This window comes from Halichoeres trimaculatus, unplaced genomic scaffold, assembly GCF_033239565.1.
Source record: "Halichoeres trimaculatus isolate MK-OKI-2021-1 unplaced genomic scaffold, fHalTri1.1 fHalTri1_scaffold_14, whole genome shotgun sequence".
NCBI classification, from domain to species: domain Eukaryota; kingdom Metazoa; phylum Chordata; class Actinopteri; order Labriformes; family Labridae; genus Halichoeres; species Halichoeres trimaculatus.
In genome coordinates, this window is record NW_027437192.1 from 18,271,787 (window position 1) to 18,292,965 (window position 21,179).

At 40.9% G+C, this 21,179-nt stretch overlaps 1 protein-coding gene across 1 annotated transcript in view; it reads left to right on the plus strand.

Moving 5' to 3' along the window:
- Positions 1 to 21,179, plus strand: part of kcnq4 (potassium voltage-gated channel subfamily Q member 4) — a 54,312-nt gene that overhangs the window by 17,680 nt on the left and 15,453 nt on the right. Inside the window, exons 2-9 of the mRNA XM_074686683.1 lie at positions 13,009 to 13,099; positions 15,126 to 15,252; positions 15,504 to 15,679; positions 16,280 to 16,405; positions 18,028 to 18,138; positions 18,251 to 18,346; positions 18,442 to 18,530; positions 19,056 to 19,181. Coding sequence (XP_074542784.1) covers positions 13,009 to 13,099; positions 15,126 to 15,252; positions 15,504 to 15,679; positions 16,280 to 16,405; positions 18,028 to 18,138; positions 18,251 to 18,346; positions 18,442 to 18,530; positions 19,056 to 19,181 — 942 coding nt within the window. The remainder of the gene's footprint in view (positions 1 to 13,008; positions 13,100 to 15,125; positions 15,253 to 15,503; positions 15,680 to 16,279; positions 16,406 to 18,027; positions 18,139 to 18,250; positions 18,347 to 18,441; positions 18,531 to 19,055; positions 19,182 to 21,179) is intronic.

Below are 21,179 nucleotides of genomic sequence, written 5' to 3' on the forward strand. Positions count from 1 at the left end.
CAACTCTGTCTGTGACGTGACATGTTTTTATGTACACATTGCTTTGTCTTGTCCATGTACTTTGTTTTTTTGTATAATGGATGACATGAGGGCTATCCAAAAGTGACGCCAAAACTTTATCATGAAAAATTGTGTTCAAGTGTGAATTTTGTGGCACATTAAATTTGGATTATTATTTTCATTTTATGCTGAGAAATTGTATTGACATAGTTGACAATTTTGTTGACAGATGTTGCTTCTTCAGTGCTACATGCATTTGTATGGTGGATTAGAGCAGGGTTGGCCAACCACATGTGGCTCTTTGCCTTTTGGTGTATGGCTCTTTGATCCATTCATGAGTAGTGGTGTGCTGATCAATCTAAAACATTGATATACTGATGCCAATGAGATCAGTGTTGATCCATGTTTGGGTGTACGGATTGATACTAAAGTTTCGGTTTCTCTTCTCTAGTACGAATTTAAACACACAAACACAGTAAATCTCGCTTTGAAAATTGAAAATGTACTGATTTTCATTTTAAGTCATCTCGTTTATGTGTGAGAGGAAGTGCTTTTGTAAAACCCTGGCTCTCCGTAGTACCATGGTCATTTTTGTGGCTCTTGGTCTCTGACTGGTTGGCCACCCCTGGATTAGAGGAGTAACAGTGGAAGAAAAACAGTAACACAAGTCCCTTAACTCTCTATTACTATGAGTGTCAAACGAAAAGCTGTTACAGCTAATTTCCACCTGATTCACGTTCAGTCTGTCTCCACTCTGCCACGGCACTGAAGCTGCCAATGTGTTCACTTCCACTGCCTTTTCTCTGTTGTGTTTCTGCTTTGTTTCAGCTCTAGCAATTGTGATCCCTTTACAGCTAAAACACAAGACTTTTATTTTAGCTGAATGCTGCGGCACGCTGCATCAATCAGTACAGGTCGAGCAGAACAGGAAGTCACATGCCAAAACAACATCAAAGCACACGGTTGGTTTTCAGAAAAAAAAAACTGCATTGATGCTAGGTTGTATCTTTCTTAGTTTAAGTACACCAACAATGACGATGAACAGAGCCAAAAATCATTGAGTCAGAGGTTTCAGAAGCTGAACATGTGTGAGGAGAAGCTCATCATGAATTTAGTACCTACCCCACAAAATCCTCAAGCTTTATGACTCTTGCTGCTCCATGCTGCTCTCAGTGAGAATGGACTTCAACCTTGTGGCTCTCCCAGCTTAACCATACTACACTGTCTCTGCATCTGGAAAGGGTAACCTGCTCAGTATTTTGTTGTCCCACCAGGGAGTATTTTAACTTCAAATTTGTAAAATAAAAAATGTGGAGTGGGGTCTCATCCATTTTTTTACATACAACTATTTTGTCAGACAGCTCAAGGAGCTTTACCACAGACCGTAAGCACTGCCTCGATGGTAAGCCAAACAGGTATGCCTCAGGTAATAGTCCAGTCACTGTGCTATAACTAAATATAAGTAACAAAAACATGAAAACGTCCTTGTTGCATGACTGATTCAGAATCTGAGGTTTTCTGATAGAAACATAATAAAACAATTTTGCCTGTGCTATTTTGCACACCTTTGATTTTAATGAGATTGCACACGTTGGATTTATTTTAATCATCTCCTGGTATTTTTCAAGCAGTGGACTTAATCAAAGGGGGTGGGGGGTTAGACAAGTGACCGGACAGGCTGTAACGGGAGGGAATGTCAACAAGAAAAAGATCTGAGATGTCTGGGCAGTGTGTGGGCTGAAGCAGGGTGGGAGGTACACTGAGATTCATCAGAGGAATGAATAATTCAAAGAGTATTATCCCCCCACACTCACCCACCTTTCTCCTCCTCTGCCTGTCACTAAATTGGTTGTAATGAGTTAAAGAGAGGAGAGGGTGTGTCTGAGAGGCCCACGAGTGGTTGGCTCTGATCTTGGCTCTGCTTCAACTATACTAAAGAGGAGGAGGAAATGATGAAAGAAGCTTGGACAGAAAGAGGAAAGGGGGTGTGAAGAAGGAAAAACTTGAGCACAGTCTGAAAAGGAAAGAAGATTTTAAAGCTTCCTATGAAGAAATAACCCAATTACTATGATATCACTATCTTAAATGCAGAAGTTGATGTATGCAGCCTTAGCCTGCAGGAGGATGAGTGGCAAAAGGAAAAATGACTTCTCTGTACAAAGACAAAATATACTTTATCCAGAATTTAGATACACAGAAGGTTTAGTGCAAGCATTAAAAATACATATCCTGTGTCTTACTAAGTGAATAAAGGTCACTTGTTGTTATAGAGTGATACAGCTGTGCAGTTTGTTTGTAGATGTAGGTTTTATGATGTTCAGGTATTATGGCAGAAGTAGGTGTGTATGTTTGTGTGAAAGGAGATGGTCGCTCTGGACTTCTTGGCTTACACACAGCCGGACATAAAGAGACTGACAGTAACACAGAGACAAGTGTAGTTGCAGATGTGATGGTACACAACTTTGACGTCAGCTGGACTGGACAGTGCAGGGATCTGCCCAGAGAAATTGATGTCAGGTGGACTTTTAGGACAGTTTACATAACAATGGTTTATAGAGTGAAACGCAAAAATATTGTTGCGTTTTGGCCTCTAGTTCAAATGGAAATGTTTTTTCAGGCGACCTAAAATGGAAACTTTTGAAAACGACCTCCAGAGTGGAATTTTTCTGCAATGCCACAGCCACTGCATGCCATACAAACAGCAGGCCAGAGTTTCAGTGGAAATGCTGACGTCACACTCTGCTTTGCCCATGCACATAAAACAATACAACATAATGTGCATCTGTTGCACCACTTGTGCAGTTACTATTCACCAATGCACCAGATGATTGACCAACTCAACTTTGTTGGAGATCTACCCAAAGCCGTTTCTGGACAAGACAGTTATAGCACAAACTACAGGCCTGGCATGCTTACTACAGCATTTTCAGTCCCTCAGCGTTTATGTGTAAGCACAGATTTTTTTTTCTCTGCGGTCTTTGTGTTTTGTGGTGAAACGTGTAAACAGGGCCTTAAACCTGATGTTTGGATGGTATCAAACCCTGATATTGGGTCAATGTTGATAATAGTGATATGGAGAGTGAATATACACCTGGTGTGGTTGGGTATTGCAATTCTACATTGGACAGACATCTGATCAAATTAGAGAAACTTCAGGTGCTGGCATTGGATTGATGTAGAGACTTGAGATTGGATTGACATCACAACCAGCTGTTGGGTTGGCATCTGAACCTGATGTTGAGTCAATGTCAAAATGAGTGATAACAAAGCTTAATGAAGGGCAAATGTTGAAACCTAAAAGTGGGTGAACCCCATGAGCTGTTACTTGATAAATGTCAAAATTTTGATAAAGTTCAGGTCAAAACCTACAGAATGTGACACTGAGTTGATGTCATGACCAGACTCTGGGCTGTCATTACTTGACTTTGGGTTGGCTTTAACAGCTGCTGTTGGATGGACATCCAAACTTGATGCTGATCATGGCAGACCTGCAGGACCTGACCTTGGTTTAATGTGAGAACCTGAAATTGTCTGTACATATCAATTCAGCATTAGGTCACAACCATTTTTTGGAACAGCATCAAACCTGAAGTCAGGTCAAGGCCAAAACTTGACTTTAGAATCTGACGATGGGTTAAAATGAAAAACTTGTGTTGGATTGCACAACATCAAAACATGGGATTGTGCATTTAATATGTTTAATTGAAATTAGCCCATATGAAAAAAAATAAAACACTTTGGCATGATTGATAAAAACTTGTAACTAAGATTATTGTTAGAAGCGGAGACACATAAAATTTGTTACTGTTGTCCTTACTAATCCTCTAGGGACACATGTCACATGATCATGCTGCAACCCATGATCAAGGTTTTCGAGCGCAAAACAAAGGAAATTAGATTTTAAAGAAATCCAAAGATTGATTGTCAGAGAATTTTTGCATCACCAGAAGTACGTTTCATCTGCAAACACCCGCTGGTCTTTAACCTGAGCAACAAAAACATCTAACTGCCAAAATAAGCCACTACTTGTCTTGTAATCCCATTTAACTCAAAATATGTGGTACCCCACAGTGCTTTACATATCCTCTACCTGCTGTATTAGTTACTGCTACCATTGTGCCCTCTGTAAATCCTGTCAGCTCCTCCAGATCCGCTGACCACCCGGGTTGATATGACCCTGGCTCACTTTCTCACACCCTGCGCTCAAAGCTGCTGGGCCAATCCCATTACCCAGAGATCAGATGCTGCAGTCACTGCCTCCTTTTTGTTGTTTCTCAATCCTTGGAAGATGCCCTTGACCCTCGATAATCCATCACTGGAGAGACCCACTGGCTGGTGTAACAAGGTTAGACCTGTCACAGAGTAATGATGATTGGCCTAAAATTCAGTGGTTCTTCTGGTCAAGAAGAGCGGGGTGACAGAGTTTGGGACGCACGTGTGTTTTGAGTCATGGGGAGTTTCACTTCCAATAAGCCTCTGGCAAGTCACATGGTGCCTGGTTGAATATAAGAGCCTGTGTTTTAAAATACTTTAAAACAAACTAAACACACCAAACACAAGGAATTCCAAGAATTCTGTCCAACTCGTGCTAGGTCTCAACAGAAACCAATCCCCAACTACAGCTGGTGCGTATCACGGCTGTGTAAAGGTTACTTCACTCACTGGTTCAATGGTTAAATGTCAGTGTTCTACAAGGACTCTGGTGCACCTAGTAAAGAGTTGTAGATTCTGTGCTAATTGGCTAGCTGGTGCTAGCAGTGCCATCGCTAAATGTCAGAGCTCTCTCAGCACACTGACAAACTGTGGTCGCATCCCCAGGCTCTGGGTACAACAGTTCAGTGACAGGGAAAGACAGGAGAAAAGAGGCTCAGAAACAACACAGCACATCCACAGTCAACGTAGGTGTGTTTGGCTCTAGTTTCAGACTGTGTGCTCATGCATGAAGTGGTGCTTACACCTGATTATAAGCTCATTTAGTTTGTCATGAGGATCTCCATTTCTTCACGCTTCATGGAAAGCTGATGTCAATATTGTCCGTATAAACCACATGTGTGGATAATTTGACACTGAATCATCTCTTTTCAATGCACTGTCCCTATCTGATATTCTCTCCAGTGCTAAGCAATCACCATGAAGTTGTGTACATCAATCAACTACTCGTTAGACAGTGCAAACGCAAGCAGACAGACAAAGACTTAAATCCTTCAGCCATTTTTCCTGTGTGGTTGGACTGTCGGGTTCCTCCATTTACTGATCAGGTGTGTGACCATATTATTCTTCACTCTTTAACCACTTGCACCACATAAGTGCACAGCATCAAATAATTTGCTATTTGAAACGTAAATAGCACCCAAAAAATTTAAAACAAACATGCACCTAACTTTGAGGGACCCAAAGTCTTGCCTTTAGTATATTTTCTGTGTAGATTAGTTCTACAATTCTACAGTTTTATCTATCCGACTCTTTTGTCCAAACTGCTGATTATAAAGGTTATTTTACTCCACTTTTCAGAATCACACAATATTCATGTTCTTAATACATTTACATGCAGCTTAAGAAATCAGACTGTGAGCTTGGTCAGCACAAGATCAAACTATTACAACGCATGTAGACAGCTTAGTCAGACTGAGAATGGACCAACGTAAAGCCTTGTTTTTAACCTCGTATAACTAATGAAAACGAAACTTTTCAGAAAAAAGAGGACTTGAATACAAGGCAGCCAAATGATATCTTCAAATCACCACAACAATCGGTGAGAAACATTTCTACGAGGTGTATTAATTTTTTAAAGTTTGACCACAGCCCATCTGTTATGACTGGAAAGCCGGATTTTTTTAACCTATACTGCAGCCAGCCACCAGGGGGAGCAGTTTTTGTGGAACTTCGAGCCGAGCAAGATGACGTCCATTTTTTTACAGTCTATGAATCCAAACAGGAACCTTCTTGCTGTGAGGCAACATTGCAAACCACAGCACCACTGTGCACCCTGCCACCGTATTGAACTAATTCTATCAGTCCTGCACATTCATACTCTCCTGGTTATGCCACAAGGAGAAAAATTAGGTTTAAGGTCTTATCTGTTGATTCTTTGGCACACATGACCACAGGAGATGGGATCGAACCACTGACCCTCCAGTCAAGAGGTGACCCACTCTACCACTGAGCCACAGCTGCCCCTGAATTGCATTTATAGCATTGCATCCGGTATGCTAATTTCCAGTTTGTTATTTTAAAATGCTTGGTACAAAATGATTGAAATGTTAAAACTTTTTTACTTGAAATGTTATGTCTAGTTTCTTTCATGTGAAAAAGTGCCAGAAAGCGAACCTGTTTCCTTGATTTAGAAAGACACCGGAAAAGAAACACCAGTCTCCAATGTGCTTAGTTCACTGCATAATGATTTTATTTTACTACACTAGATACTTTGTAAGGGCGTTTATCTTTGAATTTACATTGTTCAGTAGAGAGAATGTGTCAGTCCAATCAGCAATTTGTCTGAAAAGTTTACAGACCGACAATAAAACGCCAGGGTGGTCGTTGGTCCCTTGATATAAGTTTGCATGTATGTGTAAGCAGGGAAGAGTTTGTGTAATAAAAAACCCTTGTGAGTTGTGTAACCAGCAATCATTACACTTTGCTGTTACTCTTACTCGTGTAAATAATTGATTAAGACATGATGTATACCTGAGAACACATTCCTCTTATTTTTTACAAAAAACACTCTAATGTCAGGTCCACCTCCCCCTTCTCAGTGACTACTGGAGCCTCTGAATCCCTCTGTCAGCCTTTTTCCTCATGAAAAATCACTTTTCATCTCTTATTTGTGTGTTTGTTTTTTTTTCGTTCCTGCCTTGAAAAGTTTGCTGTCACAGAAGGAAGAGGAGGAGGAGGAGGGGACGCAGGGTTACTAACGGTGGCTTGCCTGTTCAGATCCGTGCTGCACACTCCTCTGCAGCCTACCTGTGCACATTTTTCCTGCAGTCGCTATATAAAGACTGAGAAATGCTATTAATATCTTTCTACTGTTTCCACCTTTTTTCCCCTCTCCCTCCTTTCTCTTCCTCTGCTCACCACACTCTCACTTCTTCCTCTTGCTCCCAGCTACCTCACTTATTTGCTCATGTTACTCCTCTCCTGACACGGCTCAATAGTTCCTTCCTTTTTCACTCATTTGTTAGCTCTGAGCTGTTGTTAGCATTGTAAGGGGAGGTGTGTTTTTGTAAACACTTGTGAATCATTACATTTCCAAGGTTGCATTTGACACAGGTTCACACATGTGCATCAGGTTCTACTATAAATAAATCCTATGCCGTAGTAAAGAAGTGTTTGTATGTGTATGTCCTTGCTGAAGGTGTCACTAAGTGTGTGCTCAATAATTGGTCTCTGTGCGTGGTCTCGTTGGGTTTGTGTGTTTGTTTAACTGCTGTGTGTGCAAGGATTGCAGGTCACTTTCTGGAAGCTATCACCAGACTGTTATTGATCAGGTCTGGCTCCACGCACGCACGCACGCACACCTGCATTTACACGCACATTTACAAGTGCAAGTACGACGGCGTAGTTTCACAATGACCCCTGTAACCGTTCACTTTTTGTCCAGCTTAAACCCTCCATCTTCCTCTTTGCTTCACATCTTTCTACCTCGCCTTCCTCTTTTTCACTGCACCCTCCTCCCCAGTCTTCACCCTCTGGTCTCCCTCGACCATCTCTGTTTGTGTGTAACTGATAGCTGCTTTATCATCCTGCGGTTATTGAATCAAAAGTGCATTCTCCAACACTTCAGCTCTGCTTCTCTCTATCGGGCACGCTGACTGGCGCAAAGCAGAACACGCTAACCTCATAAACTCTTCCAGAAAGACACACAACATAACACAGCAATGCTATATGACTCATTTTTTTATTAGCAGTGGTAATACCTATTTATCTCGCTGATATTTTCACAGCCCAGTCAAAGTAATGTGAGATCTCCCTCTTCACTTATGTATGCTTACAGGAAAAACTGCAGTAAGAGCACCCTAGCTCACCTCCATTAGGAGCAATCTGGTTGCCCTGTAGGCTGCTGGACGTTCATTTGTTGTCTGGCCCGGCTGGAGCTCGATGGCTCTCTGGAGCTTTAGCGCAGTGAGCCAGAGAGGATGCACTTTATACACCGAGTCTGGCTCTGTGTTACAGTTCACAGTTAGTTTACAGAGAGAGAACATCACACCAACCAAAGATGACTGTAAAAAGATCTAAATGTAGCGCTGATAATTGCTTTTTTGCCTTTATTGTATTTTGCTTCTTTCTTTCTTTCTTTCTTTCTTTCTTTCTTTCTTTCTTTCTTTCTTTCTTTCTTTCTTTCTTTCTTTCTTTCTTTCTTTCTTTCTTTCTTTCCATGTATCACTGTGCTTGCACTTTTTTTGCATCTCCACACTGTCCATGAGACAAATAGCTCTTCGTTGGCTTTTGGAGAGCAGTCAGATATTGTGTGTACATTATAGCAGAGCATGCAATATTCTTTCTGAAAGTTAGAGGGCAATTACTAATGCAGACAGCCTTACTGTAAACCTCTTGAGCTGCTGACTCCCATAGATTAGTTGATTCATTAGAGCAAAAGGGACTTTTTGATTGGCTACGAGACATGTGGAGCACCCATACATTAGTCTGTTCATTTAAAATGAGCGTAACGAGCCCGTCCTGTCTGGTAACATGTCTGGGTTAGTTGTTATTCTGCGGTGACGACAGTCGTTCTCTGATGCTAATAACTGCTTTACTTAGCAGGAATACGACACAAAACAGACATTTATGAAAAGTGACTGAAAATGACCACTTGTCTATCTGTCCTATGTATGTGTCAATGTTATTGTTTCTTCATGTGTTTGCTAAATCACAATGGTCCTTTTTACGTTTATATTATTGTTTTATGTTTCTATATGTTTTATGCTTTCACTTTTTATTGTAACTCACTTTGGTAGGCCTCCAGCTGTTTCCAACGCAAATAAAACTGACATTGACATTGACAGTGCAGGCGTTAGAGATGTGAGATATAACATTTAAATTATCATTATTTTCATGCAGTCGATGAAGCTCAAGCTTACTATCATCTGCCCAAGACTAACTGGAAAAATATATGTATTCTTTTTGGATTCATTATTGGTCAGATAGGAGCATTTTAAAACAAAGAGTGTTGTTTTGCACATGTAGAAAATCTAAGTTATAGAGTACACCCACTCTATAATGTTTAATAATTGATTAGATTTCACATTCCTGCTGCAATATTAAAAAAATGCAATTGCATATTTCACATGCTTTCATATTTGCCAGTCCTTTGGTCAGTAGTGACCTAAACCCTGACTGACAATTATGTCTGTACAGCCTAATCTTGATTTACTACAAAGCCCTGTGGTTCCCACCGCTGTTTCAAGGTACATGGTCATGCTCGCAGCTCTTTACAGCAGAACTGAGACACAGCAGTGCCTCAGCTACAAGCTAGAGCCTGAATGGTAAGTGAGGGACCCCCTGTATACCCCCTGAGCCTTTTAGTCATGCCCTTAGTACCCCCCCCACTCATACGTGTTGATGATTCTTCAAAAGTAGAATATAACACAACTGATGATTGAAGGAAAATCATTTTATTTTATCTCCTTAATTTGAAAATTTAGTTCTCTGGCATTTTCTTCTTTTTTTCAGTCAAATTAAACATAAAAATAAATAATATGTTGCCTTGAAAATAAATAAGTTTTATAAATAAATAAATAAATAAACACAAAATCAAAATAATCAAGCTACCTTTGTTATATATAACTTAACATTTACCACAACAATGGAGCTCTGTTGAATAAGTTCTCTTTAAACAGGTGTTAAAACTTTCAAAACCAGGAAACACTTAACACAATAAAAAAATAATATTCAGACTCACTGTAGCAGTTTTACTCTCTTTTCATCAGTTATTTGAGCTTCATTGAGACACTTGAGCTTGGTTGTCTTTCATATTTGCCTGGCTGCAGGTAAGCATCTGTTTTGATTTTGGTGTGGCTGTGCCACAGGCTATTATCTCCCAGGGGAAACAAGTTGTAGCGCACATGTACATTTTATTGACAGGCTTATCAGTACTTCCGAGTTGGAAATAAATTATTAGATGTTTCCATGTACCCCCTACAGTGTGTTGGTATGTGAACCCCTGATACAGAATCACGGAGCTAAGTTATCAATGGATTTGAAGTTTTCATGCAAAAAAAAAAAAACATCTTATGAAAAGGACTTGTAATTAACAGTGTTACTGATTTAGATACACGCTATAGTGTGAGGTTGTGTGATAGTTGGGCAGATATTGAGGCCTGTTTGTGTCTTATGGTGTGGACGAGAGGAGGTTCGAGGGGTACAGATACGGTGAGCTCTTGTGGACAGTAACCCGCTGCAGTGCTTTGAAGTCACTGTCTACAAGTGAAAGTGGAACTTTCAGGTGAATGCAGAAATGCTTTCAGAACCTTTTTATGCAGGACTGTTGCGTTTGCACTTTGTCAGAGTTTGAGTCTGAGTCCGGCTATTTGTGCAGTGGCTTGTTTCCTGTCATAAAGCACAAGTCAATGAAAGAATCCACCTGGGATGCTGCAGACTAATCGCCTCCTTAAGGAAATAAACTCAGTGCTTTGGGTTAATTGAGGGAAAAAAGACAGACGATTCTGTCAGCACATTACTAAGTTGATAAATGATCCAAAGTGCGTTGTTTGGGTATTTCTTCAAACTAACTCTGCTGTTGCTGAAGCACAAACCCTTCTGCATTCATGCATCGGTAGGCTGAGGTATAAACAGGAGGCATGTGGTGTCTGTTTATTTTCGCTTGATCTCCGGTGCTTCTATAGCAGTCAACTTTGTCTTTATATTTGTAGCGTCTCACCATCCGGAAACTGAGCAGGCAGACGAAACAAAAACAGTCTGAGAGGCTCCTCACATATGTGATGACAAAGTGGTGTACCTCTGTGACTGCATGATGGAAAAGAGGGAAACAGAAGATAAAACTATTTTAAAGTTTGCCCATTTGCTCTCAGGCCTCCAATTTTCAGCCTGTTTAGCCTGCTGTGAAACCAAATTATTCATGTCTTCATAGATGTTGATACTCAACGAATCAATCAACCAGGAGTCCACAGGAAAACACCTCAGATGTGTCTCTTATCTTCCTCTGCTGTCCTCCTCCTCATCTGATGTAACATTGATGCAGGACTGTTCAAACCACCTCATGTTCTGTCCAGTATTTACAGAAGCACAATGCTGCTCCCATTTCTGTTAAGCAGCTTTTAGACTCTTTTCACACACTTTCACACACATAATCCCAGAGAGGAACTTGTTGATCGCATTACTAATCAAACAGAAAGGGCACCCTTGTGTGAAAGCATGAGAATTTCTTCAGCACCTACAAGTGATGTGTAACTTTGGGCTCTGACATGCCAAACAGTTGGGCCGGCAGCTGCCACCTGGATAATCCCGCCCTGCTGTTGGCTGTTCACATGGCAAGACATCGAGCATGCTGGGGTGTGTTCTCACTGGTGTTTGTCTCCAGGCTCGTATCGTTTTATGTTGCATGTTGTCATACAATAATTATCTGGTCACGTATTGGACAAGCTTTGGTTTTCAACGCTGAGCTGCAGAGAAGTGTCACATCTGAATTTTGGGAAGAGTATATTTTAAGAGGTCCGCTAAGGTTCAGACTGCTGTCAGCCAATTTCTATAAACAAATCATAACTGAAGTGGATCAGTGTTTGATGAACTCATGGTGCAACACTGTTCATTTAAGAGAAATAAAAAAAATAACTTGACATTATCATTATTTACTATTTGAAATGTAATGATAGGTAAATGAGAGCTGCTCCACTCTCAAGAAATGTGTACGATAATTTAAGTTTTGTTTTCTTCAGATGTAACACTTGTGTGCTTATATCTCTTTGGTCTAAACTTGGATGAATGATGGAGGCGGATCAGCTGAGACTTTTTCAGTGTGGTGGAAAAGATGAAGTGTTTACACTAACATGAGAGCACGTCCAACATCAGACGCATTTTACTAGAATTTATATTGTGTGTTTATTCTGGAGTAGTTCTCAAACTGAAGTGGCCATTACTCCTGAGTCAAGCAGATCAGCAAGGTCCAAGTGGCAGTGGGATAATACAGGTCATTTACAGACCAGTTCAGGGTTTTAACAGACACACTGCTGACTATGAACATAAGGAATAAGCCTTTATGCTGCCTAACACCCAGTCTCTATGAAACCAATGTTTTAAAAGAAATAATAATTGATAGAGGATATGATAAAGCCCCTCGACTGGCTTCTTCATATGGGAAACATAGGATGGAATTAGCACAAGCTAATCACAAGTATCTGACACATACCTGGTTAACATAAAGCCAACTTGTGTCGCTCTTTGTCCCGCGCTGTTCTCCAAGTGCCCAAATGTGAGTGAAAGTCGAGCCAAGCTTCATCCTTGTTTAGTAAAAAGCTTGATCTGTTCGGTGTTTTGTTTTTTCTCTCTCTGTGCTACGTCTACTATCCGCTCCAGATAGCTCCTTCCACTCACTAATCAACACGCAAAGTCACTTGTACACTGGGCGCGCTGTGATTGGCTGATGTAACCATGCTTACTCTCTGCCCAGAAACTCCCTGATACAACCAAAACATCAACACACAGGCTGAGGAGAGGGTTTGAGGCAGACACAGACACTGACACATGTGTAAAGAGGCCCATAGGAGATAATAGAGCAGGATTATTCCTGTAAATCTGTTTTTTTTTTTGCATCCATACTTACCAGTTGTCCCTGAAGTCACTATTATTGACGTACACAAACAGTCACAACTTAACGCCAAAAACAAAGCTTTAAAACCAGACTTTGGAAGTGAATGGACAGAATTTTATAAATCAAAAATAAATAAACAGTTTCTTTTTTAGGTAAGCAGGAATCAGTTTTTATCGATGACTCAAGCACTGTTCTTGTGTAGATTTAGTTTGAAACACATCCTAACTTGTCTGTGTCCTGTGTTTCAGTTTCCTGCTTGTGTTCAGCTGTTTGGTGCTTTCCGTCTTCTCCACCATCCCCGACCACCAGAAGTTTGCCAACCAAGGCCTCTTCATCCTGGTAATGACCCCTGCTCTCCTATCTCCTTCAAACCTCCTGCCCACACAAATGCAGACACATATGACTACTTCAGCAAAGATTTCTATTGGCTGTTCTGTCAAACACAGCATCCCACTTACCTCAGTGTATCCGTATGTGCTTGCGTACATGTTGCTTTATTCGCACAGACAGCCATGTAAGCAGGTGGGAGGCTTCAGGTGTTGTTGACAGCGCAGAAAATCACAGGCATGATCCACTAATCCTAATAGCCACCGTATAATCTCCCCCTTCTCCTCTGTGCTACAGCTGCTTTAGTTAAAGGTAATGGACACTCACTTTCTCCTCATGACCCCCCCTCCATCCTTCCACCTTCCCACCTTGCTCTTCTTTACGTGTTATTTAATGGTCCCGCTTTTGACTTTCCTGTTCCCTCCGTTCACTCTTTGGATCAATCAGCCAGCCATTAGCGGGCAATCAGCCATTAGTGAACTTTACTTACATGAACATCTGCGCTAATGATGGGCTGGCTCGGTGCACCTTAAACTGCCCTGAAAGCAAGAAAGACAATACGAGAGGGAAAGGGGGCGTGTTAAAAGGCTGTTACTTCTGTTATGGTGCTTTTATGAATTGTAATCTTTTTATAAAGTCTTTGAACATGAAGTACACACATTTGACGTATAAGACTTGAATTTATTATTATCTTCCATGAGGGTGAAATTATATAGTGACAGATGTTAAACATATAAAGACGAGGACATTTTGTAAATAACTAATGTTACGCTAGTTAAGACAGGACATGTCTGCCATGTGGGGTATGTGTGTGTTCATGTTCTTTTATGAAGATAGGATTGACCTCCTAACATCTTGGACTTATTAAATATTGAACTCAAGGATTTAAGTTACGCACACTGTTACCTGTCTAATATTTTGTCCTTGTTATGTCAGTTTCACAAAACCCTCTGAGCTTTCTCCCGTAGTCCAGAAATTTCCTCTGTCAAGTGAAATAAGAATTTTAAGAACACTGATTTGGAAATCAGGCAGACACCTATAAAGAAACTGAAAAGTAGCTGATACATTTAAAACACCTAAAAATGACGAAACATCAGCATGACTTTTCTGATGAGAGAGATGAATGTAAATTAAAGTTTCTCAATAATGGTGAGAACTTACTTTATTTTGTCAGGTTATGAATCAGACTGGCAATAAAAGTGATCTGTGAACTTGAAAAGCAAACAAGGTCATCAGTTAAAGATTTGTAACTATTAAATATCCTGTATTAAGATTGATGCCTGGCTTGACAGCTGAAAAAAAAAACTAAAAAAAAAAAAAAGCGCTCCACCTTTCGTTTTTTTACAGTTTTTTCCCCCACAACAAATATTTAAAAGACACTTTATATGTAACTGTTAGACGCAGCAAAATAATCTTTTTAATTTTAAAATATTTATTTCATATGTACAGCAAAAAGGATGAACAAAAGTCTTAGTAGCATTTTAAAGGAAGTTAATACCAATGGGGGGAATGCTAAAAACTGCAGCTGATCCTGGACTGTCTTTTTGAAGCCACATACACACACTCATATTAAAAAAGTCCATCTTTACATGTTCACAGCTCAATACAAAAAAAAACCCATTTTGATCTGAGATTCCCATTTCTCTGTGTTGTGGTGAGGTGGGGAGTACATAAAAAATAAAGTTATGAGTTCTACAAAATTAGAAGTATGTCCGACTTGACTGAGAGGAGGGTACGCTGCAGCTGTTAGCGAGAAGGCTAAAGCCCTACCACAACTTTGGCCATCATTTGGCTTCAAAACATGGCTTCAGACAGCAAAGGGGGACACCACTGAGACTACTGATACGTTTGATACAAATTATGGTAAAAACAATATGAGCTATGTTCAGTTCAGTAAAAAATACAGATGTTTGAATAGAAGTAAAAAAAAAAAACTTTCAACGAGCAGAGAAAATGAAGTTTAACTGATGAGTCAAACTCCAAGTTACTCGTCTGTTGCATGACGCTGACCTGTGTGTGTTTTGTGTGTGTGTTCCAGGAGTTTGTGATGATCGTGGTGTTTGGTTTGGAGTACTTCATCAGGATCTGGGCAGCTGGCTGTTGCTGTAGATACCGAGGATGGCAGGGGCGGCTGAGATTTGCCAGGAAGCCCTTCTGTGTCATAGGTTAGTGGTTGTCCGAGTGTGTGTGTGTGTGTGTACACCTCTTACAAATCCACTCCAAAGCCCTGTATGTTATAGTTAGACAGGTCTTGTAACTAGACCAGAGTGAAAAATTGTGTAACTATTATATACGGTGTCAGACCAAACTAACCTTTTGGACTGAAGCCCTGTGTGTGTTTACAAGAGAGTGGTGTTGTCTTATCACCTCGTAACAACTTGTCTTCACCTCTCTATGTGTTGGTTCCTCTCCACAGACTTCATAGTGTTTGTGGCCTCCCTGGCTGTGATAGCAGCGGGTACGCAGGGGAACATCTTTGCCACATCAGCCCTGCGCAGCATGCGTTTTCTGCAGATCTTGCGTATGGTTCGTATGGACCGACGGGGAGGCACCTGGAAACTACTGGGCTCAGTGGTTTACGCTCACAGCAAGGTGGGAGGGCTAAATATAGTCATGTTTCTACTATGAAAACACATCTTTTCTTGTTTATGTTTGTGGTTAGCTGTGCTGACAGTGCGCTGATACAGAATACTACTGCATGGTGACTGCATTCAGCTTTGGGGGTTATAAGAAGAGAATAAATTATGCTGAGGACAAGAGTCAGCTATTTAAAAGCTGGGAATAATAGTTACTAATGGGATCAGAAACCTCATGAATATCTGTTAAATGGAAATTGTCGTAGACGCCCTGGTAACCAACTTTACTCGGCTGCATGTGCTGCTCACAAACACTAAACTCTCCTTATTTGGCAATTAGTTGTTAGTTTTTATGCTGACCAAACAACCACCACCCTCCGCTCAGCCACAGAACAAAGTTAGATGACAGTGATGATGATGAATTGACGTATCAGCTGTCTAAGCAGAAGCATGTGGCCAAGTCGAAGTGGAAGCCAAATGTGATGATGATGGGAATTTAGCCAATAATGATGATAGTGATACGGTAATGACAGCAGGGATTATGGTGGTAAAGATGCTGTTGTTGCTGCTGACAAAGGTGATTGATACCTCCTCTCTGTCTCTCTCGGTCTCACAGGAGTTGATTACAGCTTGGTACATCGGTTTCCTGGTCCTGATCTTTGCATCTTTCCTCGTCTACCTGGCAGAGAAAGACAGCAACTCAGACTTCAACACCTATGCAGACTCCCTCTGGTGGGGGACAGTGAGTACTACATGATACACACACAGAGGCTCTCTAAGGATGGGAAATAACATCTCACTTTTGTCATCAAAGTAGTCTTGAATGCAAGGTTATTAATAAGAAATGAGGGAGAAACAGGCAGAACAAACATAAAGGGGAATGTAAAAAATACGGAAAAGTCAAAGGAAGTTATGTAGTCTGCACTTGAACAATTTAGCCAATAGTGACACAGTGACTTCTCAGATTGTTCTGTTTGAAAAAAGTGAGCATGTATAGGTTAAAGAGCGGAGTTGCAAATGTTTTGACACATGAACAGTCAAAAATAATTTAAAACAACATGATGTTACATTATTTATTATTACCACTTGTTATTTTTTAGAGGGGCTGTGAGGAGTTTCTAAGTGATCTGTAAAAAAACTCCATTCTAGATATATGCCTGATCGTAATCCGCACTTTAAATAAGATTTTTAGCGCTTATATAGGTTATTCCTAAATGCTACTTCTTGGCTTTCTGATCGGGTCAGGCAAGATCAGATTGATTTTCTGCACGTCTCTATCCTCCTGACTACCAGGAAAAAAAATATTGTCCAATCACAGAGATTTTAAGATTCCCCAATCTTTGTGAGGTTATTAGAATACTGAACACATTTTTTGGATTTTTTTTTTTTATATTTCAGATATTATGTATATTACAATGCACATTACAATGCTAAAATACAGTAACCATTATTCAGACAATGTTCAAATGTGTTGTTAAGAGTCCCATGTAAAATATGCCACCAAAATTTCAAGCGAAAATTTGCTTATTAAAAAGTTTTATACACTTACTTTTCCTCTTCCCATAAATTGCACTCCCACTGATGGATGCCATTTTCCTTAATGAAAAAGAGAAATGAACCAAAGCCCCACCCCTTCACATTTAGTATCATTGAAAAGCCCTAAATGTCCTCTGTAGATGGCATGAGGAGTTTATTCAGTAGTGTGAAGTAAGTGGAAGATATTTAGGTTTACAAATGTCCTCCACAAAGGACAAATTTGAACTACTGGTAGTCAGGAGGTTAAGACAACACCAGGCTGGGTGGCAAAGTTTAGAAGTGAGAAGAGAGATCTGGGTTTTTCTCTGCTGAAAAGGATTTCTGGGATTAATTTTGTTGTAATGGTAGACACAGGAGCCTAACTACAGAAAAAGGACAGAAGAGCAGAGGAAAGCTAAACAGGAGAGTGAAAGTGCACAAGCTAAAGGAGAAAGCATGTGCTAAAGGGTAAAAGGGCTAAACTGTTTGTGATAATTTTCATTCAATAAAAAGAAGAGTGAGTAACGTTAGCTCTGCTTGGCAGATGACTGGAAGGACATGACCAGGATTCACAATCATTCCACGTTACATTACTTTACATTACTTTACATTACAAATCCTTCAGGGGTTGAAGAGTTGTAAGTCTTTATGACACCAGAAGCAGCTGTTAATCTGTGACTGTTAAAACTCCTCTCCTGTTCAGAACAATGACAAACAGAGACTGTAGGACTACCTGGTCTACCACTGCCTCCATCACTTGGTTTGTTTGTCATTTTAAAAGTGTAAATCTGTTTCAAACAGATGTGCAAAATTTTCTTGAGAAAATTTTTTTTTTTTTCTTACTCCCAGATTACTCTGACCACCATCGGCTATGGTGATAAGACCCCTCGTACCTGGCAGGGACGGCTCCTAGCTGCTGGCTTCGCCCTGCTAGGAGTCTCTTTCTTTGCCCTGCCAGCAGTAAGTCACTCACATGTTTACTTATTTAAATTTACTCACAACCGTGTTTATGGCGCCTCTCAGCCCCGGTCAGAGTTGCATTACTCTCTTTGATTTGCCTTCTGACCCTCAGGGAATTCTGGGGTCAGGCTTTGCTCTGAAGGTTCAGGAGCAGCACCGGCAGAAGCACTTTGAGAAGAGGAGGATGCCTGCTGCAAACCTGATACAGGTAAAAGTCACGTGAGCTGTTTCAATGTGGAACATAAAATGGAGTGTAAAGGTCAGGTCAGGGGTCAACTTTTACTTTGTGTTTCTTTTTTTAAGGCTGCATGGCGTCTCTACTCTACAGATGCCAAACACTCCTATTTAACAGCTACATGGTACTTCTATGACAGCATGCTGCCGTCGTTCAGGTAGGAGCTCCATGAACAGATTATCACACATCTGTGGACGTCATTTGTCCTCTGTTTGATGTGTTGTTGGGAAATGCAGACAGAGATTTCAGAGTTGCATCATAAAAACATTAATTATGTGCACATAGTGATATGTTAGAACAAAACAGACAGTTTCCTTTTTTCATTCAAAAACTATTTTCAGTTAAATGTCTGTTGTGGTGGCTTTTATTTACAAAACACATTTTTTAAACATTTCTGACACCACTTTTATATTTTATTTTATTTCATTCTCACAGTGGTTTCTTACGATTTGTTCTTCTGTATTAATTTGACTAATTATTATTTGCTTAAAAGGAGGGGAACAGGAGAAGCAGAAAAAGAGAATTTCTTGTTTTCTCTGAAGTTTCCCTCTTCTTTTGAGCATTCGGACCATTATTTTGGCCTTTTTGTGAGTTTTCTCTAATATATTCATTTTTTTATTCATTTGTCATGTGTTTTTGTTTTGTTTTGTTTTTTTTTATTTATGCACGTGGGGGGTGTCAGAGACTTGACGCTCCTGTTTAGTCACCTCCAGAGACAGCGTAACAACAAGAAGGTTCTCCACAACTCCTACCACACGCTGCTGTCTGGGCTGCGGCCCTACAGTTCCCCCTACCTGTCGGGGGACAGGTATGCACCCCGCAACCTCTCACAGCCTTACAGTCCATCCAGACAGGTGGCTGTGAAGTCCACCTACACTCACACACAGGTACAACTGATCAAAACAGTGTTAGCAGGGACTTAGAGAACAATACTCCCATCAGGTGTTCAAGCTGACAAAGCTCTGCATGGATATGTGTGTGTGTGTGTGTGTTTGTGTGTTATTGACTGTATAAAAAGATTGACGTGTTTCCCTCTCCCTCCACTGTACAAAAGTGAAGCCAAAATCATACCCTGCTGACATTACACTGAGTCTGTGCTGCAGGGGGAGCTGGGATATCACCATCCCACCTCTTTAGCTCTGTAGCCTATCAATCATCAGATTTAACCTTACTAAAAAATAACTGCAGAGGTCCGTCAAGTTGGTACTGTTGTGTATTTAGTTTCATAGTTTGACCTCTGCCACTTCTGTCAGTGTGGAGGAGGCAGAGATTATTTATTTTGCAGCCAGTTACCTCCGCGGGGAGCGCTAAAGATTTTCGAAAGGGACTGGCAGAAAGGACCCAAATGTGCACAAGAGAGGCTCTTTATTACAAGAGAAATCAGACAAATATAATACATAAACAAAATCACAGCAGAAAACTGAGAAAAGGTCGAAACACGAAATTACAGCTTGCTAAACACTGTAGACTAGGTACTTGGAATTCACACTAAGGATGGCACAAGAACTTACTAGACAAGACGATCTGGCACAGGACAAGCGTAAGATGCAGACTTTAGTGCAGGAGGTAAAGGGACACAGGTGGAAACAATGAGGAGCGGGGACGACAACCACAATGGCGGGAAAACACCAGGGCCCTGTTCTACGAAGCAGGATTACTACCTAGCGAGGTAGCTTTGAGGATAGGTTCTGGATTCCTGTTCTACGACATGGGATCACTCCTCAGCGAGGCGAGTCTCCATGGCAACATACGCTGAACGGCTAACCTGCTCCGGGGCAGGTTAGGTTCCAGATTGAACTCGCGGACAATAAAAACCCCGCCCACTGACCAATGAGCCCTCACGAAAAAATGGCTTGTCCGTTCTTAGAGGATCCCATGGACATCGGAGCTCGCATTGTCCGAGGCGCACTCCGGCACGCAAGAGTTTTCAGGGACCGCACTGACCCCCTCTCTTTTTCGGATGACCACCTTTATGAAAAATACCGGTTTTCCAGGGAGGGGTTGGTAGTACATGACACTTTCTACAGGTAGTTAAAGGGAATGAAGAACTCTCATTGCCGTAATAAGATCTTCAATGCCAACACTTCTGTTCCATGACAATATTTTATTGCCCGTATTAAAATTGTGACAGGAATTCATGTAGGGCTCGTGTGGGCTACATATCACACAAAAAATGTTAACACGATAGGAATGAACAAATGAATAAATTTATCTAAGAAATAAATTAGGTAGGGTGCATGTTACAGTAAAAGTGCATGGTGAACAGTGCTATTTCAGGATGATAATGGCACAAAAGATTTTTTTTTGCACTACACTTACGCATTTAGACTGTCAGCAATTTTCTGCCAGCATTCCTTCCGTGCTTTAGCAGCGGCGACGGTGTTGCTTTTAACGTTAATTATATGTTTCACCTCGTCATACTTCCTCATGATCACCTCCTGCTCCTCCTGTGTGAAGTATACGTTTTTTCTCTCTCTGGCCTGCTCTGACGCTCCAGACTGCTCCATGTTCGCGATTGGTCAGATGCAGCGGGCTCCGCCTTATATGCGTGCACGCGCTCATTGCCAAGCTGGATCCACTTATGAGGTTGATAACCAGATTCGTAAAACCGTGTAGTGAGACCGCAGGCTACCGCGCTCAGTTCAGCGAGTTAGCTCCAAGGCTATCTCGCTAGGCTGAACTTGAATCGTGGAACAGGGCCCTGGGCAGGAAGTGAAGTGACTTGAAATGAGAGAGGAGAAGGGACTACACTAAACCAGACATGACAAACATGAAAAACAAGACAAGACATGACAATTTTGGCTTC